The 11,569-nt window shown below is 41.2% G+C and overlaps 1 protein-coding gene across 1 annotated transcript; it reads right to left on the bottom strand.

Moving 5' to 3' along the window:
- Positions 1 to 201: 201 nt before the first annotated feature.
- On the bottom strand, positions 202 to 5,587 carry LOC113190496 (zinc finger protein 426-like). Its single transcript, XM_077796404.1, has 7 exons — positions 5,513 to 5,587; positions 5,171 to 5,323; positions 3,862 to 3,950; positions 2,947 to 3,069; positions 2,170 to 2,256; positions 1,601 to 1,683; positions 202 to 843 (listed from the first exon to the last, which is right to left on the bottom strand). Exons 3-5 carry the CDS (start codon positions 3,889 to 3,891, stop codon positions 2,224 to 2,226), a joined length of 186 nt encoding a protein of 61 aa, XP_077652530.1. The 5' UTR covers positions 3,892 to 3,950; positions 5,171 to 5,323; positions 5,513 to 5,587; the 3' UTR covers positions 202 to 843; positions 1,601 to 1,683; positions 2,170 to 2,223.
- Between the last annotated feature and the right edge of the window lie 5,982 nt (positions 5,588 to 11,569).

Below are 11,569 nucleotides of genomic sequence, written 5' to 3'. Positions count from 1 at the left end.
TTTCTTTCCAGCTTTGTGAAACTGTTGTGTTAATGATTTTCCCCTTATATATTTATATTGCTCTTGTATAGCTCCAAAAACTTTCTTTTGTGTAGAAAGACAATGTTAACAGTTCCCAATATCAATAGTACATCATCTAAGCACAAATTTTTATTATTAATACATTTATAGTTAGACTCAGTCTACAGATATTGGCTTCAATTATTACTTAAAAATATAGTCATTAGTTTCATAAAAGGTATACCATTTCTGGTGGCATATAGAAAACTGAATTTCAGACATAGGGTGTTATGCTTAGGAGGAAAGGAGTGAGGGTATGAGGTTAATATAACTTAGCAACTTTGGAGAACTCTAACCAATAGACTGGTAATTTATGGAAGAATGTATAGATTCAACCTTCTATCTGTATTTAGAAAGTTACCCTACATATAGATAGTAAAAGTTAGGGGGTTGAAAGTGGGATAGAGGAAGTAAGAATGAAGAAAAAAATAACAAGGAAGAAAAGAGAAAAAAGAGAGGGAAAAAGAAAATAAGAAAAAAGGGGGGAGTTGGGGCATATGCAATTCCCACCATCATTGCACTCAAAGGGTTTATCTTGAGTGCATATTTTCTGGTAAACAGCTTTTGGAGGCAAGCTGAAAGTTTGCCTACAGTGATTCAAAAAAAGTTTCTTTTCAGGAGAGGTTCTCTTGTGCAAAGGAAAGAAGTCTGTTCTACGTTGATCACAATCAGAAGTGGTCCCTGTATTTTGCATTCTCATGTGTGAGGTAAGGCAAGTATGTCCACTGATGAATTCTCCACATGGCTTACATCACAGAGCTCCCCTCCATTGTGCCTTCTTGCCTGTTCATAAAGGGATGAATAATGGTTAAAGTATTTTTCAGACTCATTAATAGATTACATGCACCTGAAGACTGAAAATTGTGATGATCTCCATTTCTGCAATTTTCATTATTTGCATACAGTTTCTGCCTCTCCCCCCCCTCTTCTCTCTCTTTTCTTTTTTAAAAGACAGATTTTATGTTGTACAGGCTGGCTTTTAATGTTGGGTTCAAGTGACCTTCTGCCTGAGCTTCCTCAGTAGCTGGAACTATAAGTGAACACCACTTCTGGCTTATTGATTTATTTTTATTTTCTTTTTCCTCTCCACCTCCCCATGGTATTGGGAATTAAACCTGTGCTCTACCACTGAGCTATATTCCCAACCCTTCTAATTCTTTCAGACAGAATCTTACTAAATTTCCAAGGCTGACCTCAAACTTGTGATCCTCCTGCCTTGGTCTCTTGCTGGGATTACTTTGCCAGAATACTCTGCCATCTATTCTAAACTTGAAAAGACCTCTACAGTTTAGTGACAACCTTTTAAAAACTATCTAGTTACATATCTGGAAATGTGTACTTGTGGGAACTTGGGAGCAACAAGTTTCAAGTTAGGTTTGGGGCACCCCCAAATTCATATTTCTATTTTGCCTCTAGAGCCATTGCTCCTTCTTAGGTCAATGCTACTTCTCTCAAATCTCTCTTGTTCTGATTTTCTATAATGGAATTCCCAATCTTCTTTAAATATAGAAAATTAGAAATACCCCCTTGTTAGTCTTACCCTAAGTATCTCACTGGAGATCTGCTCCCTCAAAAAATTCTGCTGAAGTGAAGCCCCTTTGATTTTAAGTCCCATTTTCCATTCTAAAGTAAGAGAAAAAGAAATATAAGGGTCTGGAGACAGAAATGATAGATAGGAGGTGAAAATGGTAGAGATCATTTGCACTTATTTCCAAATTAAACATAATAAAGCAAAAAAAAAGATTTCACAATTTTCACTATGTCAAAAATCTGGCAAAGATAAGGACATGGCATCAAAATTTTATATGATTTATTACCAATTGATCCTATGAAAATTAAAATTGGTGGTGAACACAAAGAACATTTATCTTGGAAGGGGACAAACATAAAGAAGTATACATCAAAACAATGAAGAAATGCAACAGGTTATATTGTGAGATTATAGAAAAGTCTAAGTTGGCAGAGGATAAAAGAGTATAGAAGGTTGAAGATTTCCTAACTTCTGATAAAAATGATCTGATGCTTCTGAGATCAAGTGCATCTTTAAAAGTTTCTTCTTTATACTTATAGTGAATTTACTGACCAGGAGTATTGTCCATGAACACTAACCTTGGAGAACCCCTCCTTCCACTATCTTTGACTCTTCTTGCTCCAACCAAGAGATCAGGCTGGGTTTGAGGAGCTGACATTCTGTACCTAGGGAAAAACATATTCATGGAAAAAGCTAATGGAAGAGATGATAAACCTTCTCATGATTCAGGAACCACAGCTCTAATGAAAGCAGTGAAATTATTTCAAAAAGGTTAAAAATACAAATATCTTCTCTGCCTGTGTCCCATAAAAATTAGTTGTTTCTGACCCCTAAAATTCCAAATTCAGGCTTATGTGCACATTTACAAAGCACTAAGAACTTCTTTTTTTTTTTAAATCCAAATAGGAAATAGAGTGAAACAGTGATCTTCATTCTCACAGGGAATGAAAATCACACCTGATTGGTTTTGTTTTGTTTTGTTTTGCAGTAGTAGGGATGGAACTCAGGGCCTTGTGCATGCTAGGCTAGCACTCTACCGCTGAGCCACACTCCCAGGTAGTATGCCTGTGATCCTTAAACCTTACAGCATGTAAGAGTCACCTGGAGAATTTCTTCAACACGTATGACAGGGCCCTAACTGTGTTTCTGAGTATATGAAAGGTGGAAACTGAGGTAATGTATGTTAGGCCACATTTTGAGAACCACCACACAGATTAAAAACTATTATGATAAAGGCTGTGTCTCTATTATTTTCTACTATATTCAGAGTTGACTTCATTGATACTGCAACACAGTAAATACATACAAAATATGTTTTCTAGGAGGCTACACAGAATTATGGTAGTCCTACCTACCATGGTCAGGTTCTCATAGTTCTCCAGCATCACGTCTTTGTATAGATTTTTCTGAGTTGGGTCCAGTAAAATCCACTCCTCCTGGGTGAAGTGCACAGCCACATCATCAAAGGTCACCAAGTCCTAAACCATCACACAAATGCTGGTTTGAGCCAAGTAACACATCCACCAATGGCCACTGGAAAATGAGGAAATGAGACCAAAGCCTAAAAAGAGTTCTGAGGTCTCTCACTGTCTACCCCAGGGTTCAGTGATGCTAGGAATTCTTCTCTCTATGCACACTCACTGACTGTCCATCTCCTCTAGTTATATGGCTTGAATGGCACTTCTTATATGTGATCTTCTCTCAACACAAGAGTAGGTGCTCATCTTATTTCCCTCTACTGTAGCACATTCTTGAGTACCATGTAAATACTAGATAAAGAACACTTTCATCTCGCTTATCATTGTCAGAGCACTCAGCAAAATATGAAACATGTAGTCAGCACCATAAGGGAACATTAATTAGTAACACATGAAATACTAGTCTTCCTAGTATTTCATGTGATTTCATGAAATACTAGGGTGATTTCATGCCAATAAGTGGCTCTACTCCCTGGGGAAATTCAACTAGGGACTTAAGTCATTGAGCGGTGCTTTATTTGCTTTAAGAAGTTCTGGAAGTCAGGCATGGTGGTATATACCTGTGGTCTCAATTACTCAGGAGGCTGAAATGGAAGAATTGCTCAAGCCCAGATGCTTAAGATCAGCTTAGACAACATGTCACACACAAAAAAAAATTCCAGAGGGAGAAACACCTCTCAGAACCCACCTCAAAAAATAAGAAGTTCTGAAGATGATTATGAGTAGAAGAAAACATGTCACCTTGTTAGCTGCATGTTCAAGATTTTGTACAAGGATACATGCTCTGCATACCTGATCACAGTTTGGCAGGCAGACAATCATCTTCCTTTCTGCTTCTGTCTTTTCTTCATGAAGGCAAACTGGGTCCCTCTACAAAAGACCTCAGGGAAAAGAAATAAGGTATGTGTTGTGGTTTGCATATGAGGTATCCCCTGAGAGGCTCATGTGTTAGGTAATTGTGGCAATGTTCAGGGGTGAAATTATCAGATTATGTAAGCTCTAACCTCATCCATGGATTAATTCATTTGATGGATTAATCCATTTGATGGATTAATAATTTAAATAAACAATTAGGTATAGCTGTAAGCAGGTGGAGCATGGACAGAGGAAATAGGTGTCTTGAAGGTGAGGGGCATGCCCTTGGGGATTACAGCTTGTCCCTAGCTCCCTGCACACTCTCTGCTTCCTGGTTGCCATGAGCTAAGCCACTTTCTCCACCACACTCTTTGACCATGGAGTTCTGCCATATCTTGCACCCACAGCAATGCAGTCAGCCAGCCAACCATGGACTAACTCTGAAACCGTGAGCCCAAAATAAACTTTTCTTCCTCTAAATTGTTCCTGCTAGGTATTTTGATTATAGCAATGAAAAGCTAACACTGCATGAGAACTCAGAGCTGCCCGTAATTCCCACAATTTACATGTCTAGAAGTCATTCCATCCTAGTTTGAAATTTCCACGTAACCCTGCACACTCGACATTAAGTACACACTACTCCTGTGTGAGGCCAGCAGTCTGCCTCACATAGAGCCAGAAAAGGAGACCATATGCCAGGCTGCCCAAACAGGAAAAGGATAGTAGTCTCATTATACATAAGGAAAGCTATAGCCTTGAGAGATGTGACTATTTGCCCATAGCAATAAAACTCATGAAAGAGTGGGAGGAGGGGAGCAAGGGGAGGGGGAAGTGCTGGGGAGTGATACTGGCCAAATTGTATTGTTATATTGTGTGCATGCACTAAGATGTAAGAACAAATCCCACCATTATGTACAACTATAATGCACCAATTAAAAAAAAAAATCTTGGGACTGGGGCACTAGAGCCCTTGCCTAACACATGCAAGGCCCTGGGTTCAATCCTCAGCACCACATAAAAATAAATAAATAAAAGAAAGGTATTGTGTCCAACTACAACTGAAAAATAAATATTTTTTTTAAATCATAAAGAAGCTTCTACAGCATTTCTTCCCAGAATATATACACCAGGGGGGTTGACTGAAAACAGGATTCCCTGGTCCACTACATTTCCTATGAGAGCACTGGACCCCATACAGGGAGAACCTGAAGGAGAGTCTGTGAACAAGATCATCAGTAGGACTTACCATGGGACAAATCAATGGCTGCCATCTTGTGATACTGGTGGTCTTATGTGCCTGAATGATTCTTTCCTTGATTCAGAGAACACTGCAGGACAGCTATGAAGCTACACCAACAGTGGCCATCTTCACTCCTCTTTATTCAGGGTTAACTTAGTCCTGTTCACATCATCATCAATCAACAAATATTAATTATTAATAATTAAACATTAGCTCTCTTTGCAGATGGCATATGTGAAAGACTGAAAAAAATTCTATTACAATAGTATTAGTAACATCAATTGCTATTTATTAAGGACTAGACCTCAGAAGTTATAATAGCAGCTTTATGTATATAAGGTCACTTACCATTGGGCTGGTGTTGTGCTTCAGTAGTAGAGCACTCACCTAGCATGGTGAGGCACCGGGTTCGATCCTCAGCACTGCATAAAAAAAAATCAACCAAATAAAGGTATTGTGTCCATCTACAACTTTTTAAAAAATGTAAAAAACGATCACTTATCATTAACAATCCTGTAGATATTATTACCTTCCCCAATTTTGGTACTGAGGATTGAACCCAGGAGCACTCTTAGTGGTAGATGCAAAAACTCTTTCCTTTGGAGAGTTTTTATATCTACCACTAAGCCACACCCCAAGCCCTTTTAACTTTAAATTTTATTTTGAGACAGGGTCTTGCTAAATTGCCCATACTGTCCTTGGACTTGCAATCGTCCTGCCTTTGCCTCCCAAATTGCTGGGATGACAGGTGTGTGCCACTGTATCTGGCCTTATCATCTCTATTGAATGCTGAAAAACTTAGATTTAGAGAATGCTGGTAATGTCCAGTATTATCCAGTTAGGAAGTAGTGAATGAGGACTTGAATGCAATTACGTTTGTCTCTGAAACCAGATCTACTACAGCTGTTGTTAGAGGTTGAGTATTCCTTATCTAAATATCTGGAGCCACAAGTATTTCAGATTTCAGAATTGTGGGGTGCTGGGTTCAGCCACATGCTCACAAAGTTTTGGATTTCAGGTTTTTTAATTAGGAATGCTCAACAAGTATTCTCAACATAACCAGAAGTCAGTTTAGACATGTCCTTGTGAAACAATGCCACAGTCTGACTGGGCACAATTCAGGAGCCACTTGTCAAAAGAAACAAACTTTATTTTTAAAACTACAAACGCCAAACAAAACAGCTCCTCAGGAAAAACCCTCAGAGCCCAACTGCCACCACCGGCTTCCACAAGCCTCTCCACACACCAACCACCACCTCCCACCATCCTCCTGCTCTTGAGGCCAATTGGCTAGGTCGCGTGGGCGGAGCCAAAGAAGTCCCCCAATGAGCAGTTCCGTAGTCTGAAGGGCAGGGAAACAGCCCAATGAACATGACCGCAGAGGAGCCAATCAGCTAGATGTTGCTGGGGCCACTGTGAGCCAATCATCAGCTGGCAGCTTGAAGGGCAGGGAAACAGCCCAATGAACATGACTGCAGAGGAGCCAATCAGCTAGATGTTGCTGGGGCCACTGTGAGCCAATCATCAGCTGGCAGCTTGAAGGGCAGGGAAACAGCCCAATGAACATCACCGCAGAGGAGCCAATCAGCTAGATGTTGCTGGGGCCACTGTGAGCCAATCATCAGCTGGCAGCTTGAAGTTTGCTGGCAGCTGGAAGTTTGCTGGGGCCCCTTTGGCTGTGGCTCTCAACAAAACAATGATCACTAGTCACATGTGTCACTACTGACCACTTCATATGAAACTAGGACTAAATAACCGTATTTTAAAATTTTCATTTAATTTTAATAAAAATAACAATCATGAGTAGGTCAAGCACAGAATATTAACCCATATACTGACTTATGTGGTATTCAAATGATGACAAATAATGAAGTTTGCATAGTTCATTATCTAAGAACCAAATTCAACCTCACAAAAATTATCCAAAGCTTGTTCTATAAGCCAGGAAACCCTGAAATGACACTGGATTACAAGGACCACCTACCCAGATTCCTAGTATAAACTGTACCAACCACCACAAGTCTCGACCTGGAGATCCTTAGGCTAAACAGGCCCAAATATGTGTAGTCTGGTGGCACTCCAAAGAATAGTTGACCTTTTAAAAATTGAGATTAATATATAAGCAAACACACATTCAGTGGGTGAACTTTGACCACTGCATACATTTGAGTAATCAAAAGCCTACAAGATACGCAACATGTTCATCTCCCTAGAAGACCCTCTTGCCCCTTCCAGTCCATTCTCACACATCATCTCCTGTGCTCTCAGTTTCTGCATGCTGTATACATCCTGTATATGTACAGTAGGTGCTGTGCTCATCTATCTCAAATGTACATTTCTCTATTGTTTAAAGAAACAATTTGGGAGAAAATATTAAAATCTCCCACTGGAATGATGTTCATATCTATTTCTTATGTCTGCAAAGAACTTTGATATATCTTGTAACACAATTATTGGGTGGATACACATTGAACTTTAATATTTTTGAGGTAAAAAAATCTGGCATCATAATGAACTCTATTTCTCTAAGAATGTTACTGGATGATGTCATGTGACATAGCAATCACCTTTCCTTTGGAGAGTTTTTGCATCTCATAGTACAGCACTGTATCCCCTTTGGACACCAATGTCCCCCTTGACCTGGCATAGCACCTAAGTCATGCAAGGCATCCAGTAACTGTTGGACAAACAACTGAGATCCTTCTCAACACTGCTAAAGTATACCTAGATTATAAGGGCAGCAGGTGTAGCTCAAAGGTAGAGAACTGGCTTAGCATATGAGAGGCCCTGGGTTCTATCCCCTAGATTATAGCTAAATAATTGTCAATGAAAACGTAAATTTGGGTTTTCAGGAAATGTATTAAATTACTCAAAAGTGCAAGGGTAGAAAGTGCGAATGGTAGGAACACATTGTGTCCTGTGTCCTCACGTATCAGTCCCAGCTCATCTAACATTCCCATGACCTCCTGATGTGCCCTCGCACCCTGATTCCCTCGGTTGGTCTGCGAGTCCAACAGCCAGGGCTTGTGTGCATCACAGAGGGCTGCTGCCTACCTTGGCCCAGGCAACCCACCAAACTTCACCTGCCAGTGGGCTGCAATGACACCATTTCCAGCATTGTGGAAAAGGCTCCTTACCAGTATGGCCATCTTTAGAAACTCGAGGATATATGTTATTAGAGTTCATTTTATATCTCCTAATAAATCAAGGTGACATTTTTTGTCTCCTCACAGGACCCTCCTCCTACAGAACTGATACAATGTTGCCAAAGATGGACATCCAATGATCAGAATTTGGAAGTGGTCAGTCAAGCATTTGGGCCTGACCATACAGCTGGTTTCTTCTTCATTTCTCTTCCCTCTCTCCCTTACTCCCCCTCTGTGTCTGTCTGTCTCTCTTTCTTTCTGGTATTAGGGATTTAACCCAGGGGTGCTTTGTACTTTACCACTGAGCTGTATCCCCTGCCATTTTTTTAGTTTTTGAGGCAGGATCTCATTAAGTGGCTTAGTGCCTCTCTATATTCCTGAGGTTGGCCTTGGACTTTAAATCCTCCTGCCTCAGCCTCCCAAGTCACTGGGATTACAGATGTGCACCACCATATCTGGTTAGGGCTGGGTTTCTTTCTTTCTTTTTTTAATCACAGATGGATTCAATACCTTTAGTTTATTTGTTTATTTTTATGTGGTGCTGAGGACCAAACCCAGTACCTCACACGTGCTAGGCAAGGGCTCTACCACTGAGCTTCAACCCCAGCCCTAGAGCTGGTTTCTTAAAACAGAAAAAGCATTTGGCAGAGCCAGGCATGGTGGCACATGCCTGTAATCCCAGCAGCTCGGGAGGCTGAAACAGGAGGATTACAAGTTTAAAGACAGCCTCAACAAAAGCGAGGCACTAAGCAACTCAGTGAAACCCTTCTCTAAATAAGTTACAAAATTGCCGCAGTCTGGCTGGGCACAATTCAGGAGCCACTTGTCAAAAGAAACTAACTTTATTTTTGGAACTACAAACGCCAAGCAAAACAGCTCCTCAGGAAAAGAAACCCTCAGAGCCCAACTGCCACCACCGGCTTCCACAAGCCTCTCACTCACCCAAACCTCACCACCTCCCACAATCCTCCTGCTCTTGAGGCCAATTGGCTGGGTCGCATGGGCGGAGCCAAAGAAGTCCCCCAATGAGCAGTTCCGTAGTCTGAAGGGCAGGGAAACAGCCCAATGAACATCACCGCAGAGGAGCCAATCAGCTAGATGTTGCTGGGGCCCCTGTGAGCCAATCATCAGCCGGCAGCTGGAAGTTTGCTGGCAGCTGGAAGTTTGCTGGGCCCCTTTGGCTGTGGCTCTCAACACAAAATTTTAAAAATAAATAAATAAATAAGTTACAAAATAGGGCCAGGGATGTGGCTCAGTGGTTGAGTGTCCCTGAGTTTAATCCCCGGTACTGCCCAAAAAAGCATTTGGCAGGATCATATCGACCAAGATACTGTCTGTGGCAGACTGTGATAAAGAACTTGCCTTAGAAATCCAAGTAAATAGCCAGGTGCAGTGGTGCATGCCTGTAATCCCAACAACTCAGGAGGCTGAGGCAAAAAGATGTCAAGTTTAAAGCCTGTCTCAGCAACTTAGAGAGCCCCTGTCTCAAATAAAAAAAAATTAAAAAGGGCTTGGCGTATGGCTCAATGGTTAAACACCCCTGGTACTAAAAAACAAACAAACAAAGCCAGGCAGAATGGCTCAGGCCTATAATCCCATGGCTCTGGAGGCTGAGATAGGAGGATCGCAAGCTTGAGGCCAGCCTCAGCAACTTAGTGAGGCTCTAAGCAACTTAGTGAGGCTCTAAGCAACTTAGTGAGACCCTGTCTCAAGATAAAAAAGTTTAAAAGTAAAAAAGGCTGGAGATATGACTCAGTGATAAAGCACCTCTAGGTTTAATCCCCAATATCAAGAGGAAAAAAAAAGTTCTCCAAGTAAATGCTATCCTTAACCATTACAGAACAACTACATAATTACAAGATTTTGTGGTAAGAGATGGATTCCTCTGAGCAGACTTGTGAGAATATAACAAGCTCAGATCTTCTGACTTGCAGTTCAATTTAAGGTCTGACAATCAAACAGCTTCCAAGACAGCTATTAAAGCTAATTTTTAGTTGCTACAAGACTGTTTGTAATCATTGAAAATCAAACACAAAATTTAATTGAACAGGTTAAATTACATCCAGAGTCAATTCAGTGTCACCTAGTTTTTCAAGTGAAAATCAGAGTATGAATTACTGTTCTGTAAGTGGGGGTGGGGGAGTAAGTCTTCTTTGGGGTCTTTCGTTTGCTAACCTATGTACTTGAATAATTTATCTAAGTAAAAGTCTCAATGCTGATAGCCAAAAACCTGATTTGAGTCACAGTGAAAAGTCACAGCCTTTCACCCAATTTCTACACTCAGGTCACTCGCAAACCTAGGACACCTTCATGAAAAGAAATAATAATCAGAACTATCCACATGAAAAAGCTTCCCTCATGCCTCCCCCACGGGACCTGCAGCCATTTACTACAGTAACTATGCATTAAGGAAAAAGAAATACCCTACTGGTCTTGAGGGCAGGAGGGGGGCTCTGTCCCTCTTCTCTCAGAGATGACCCCCTCACCCTCAAGTGTCCCTTTCTCCCCTTTTCTATCCCTTCTAATAAACTCATGCCTGTCTGTAACAATGAGCAACATGTTTGATATTTTTCTGGCATGAATGCAAAAGAATCCAGATGAAGAGATGGTCTGAAAGCTGACCCAGGTTGGCAGAAGGCCCATGCTCTGTAACACTATCGCTGCCCAAAGGAAATAGTGTCAGAGAGAAGCTGACCACACTCACAACTTGCTCAAGCTGACTGACCTACTGGGGAGAAGTGGAAAGCACTTTTAAGGCAGGGTTAGCAAAGTAGGACGGGGAGACTAGCAAGCTGATTACCCCCGGAGTCAGTGGGCAACACCTAGACAGTCACTAGACTTTCCCAACCTCACAGAGAATATGATGTCACCTCGCTTGTCATCTCTACTGTCATTTGCATCAGTTGCTTTACACTCCCAACCCCAAAGAGGTCAGCTGGGACACACTAGAGAGGGAGCTGCCTAAAAATGGGGCAACAGAAACCACAAAGGGAAGCAATGCACAATATAAGGGCCATGTGGGGCTACCAAAAGTTTGTCACTTAACACCTAAGGAGAGAGGAAAAAGTATTTATCCATCCTAAAGATAAAAACCATTTAAAAGGTTTTTCTTAAAAAGGAGGAAAGGGGTAGAGGTATAGAGACTGATTATCTTAAAGTCTGGACAACCCAGAGACAATTGCCTAGAGGGCAGGGTCCCTTACCCTTTCCTCTTATCAGCCAGAGACAAAAACCAAGAACCACCACTTCTGGAAGCTCA

This window comes from Urocitellus parryii, chromosome 3, assembly GCF_045843805.1.
Source record: "Urocitellus parryii isolate mUroPar1 chromosome 3, mUroPar1.hap1, whole genome shotgun sequence".
Lineage (NCBI taxonomy): Eukaryota > Metazoa > Chordata > Mammalia > Rodentia > Sciuridae > Urocitellus > Urocitellus parryii.
Note: the sequence above shows the minus strand (reverse complement) of the source record. Positions and strands in the feature narration are given on the sequence as shown.

What these genes read in the sequence shown, in the direction of transcription:
- LOC113190496 (XM_077796404.1), bottom strand. Translation starts at nt 3,891, where the DNA reads ATGATTGTCTGCCTGCCAAACTGTGATCAG. An exon ending in GCCTGCCAAACTGTGATCAG is followed by an intron (nt 3,070 to 3,861) that starts GTATGCAGAGCA and finishes GTGATGGTTTAG; the next exon opens with GACTTGGTGACCTTTGATGA. An exon ending in ACTATGAGAACCTGACCATG is followed by an intron (nt 2,257 to 2,946) that starts GTAGGTAGGACT and finishes GTTTTTCCCTAG; the next exon opens with GTACAGAATGTCAGCTCCTC.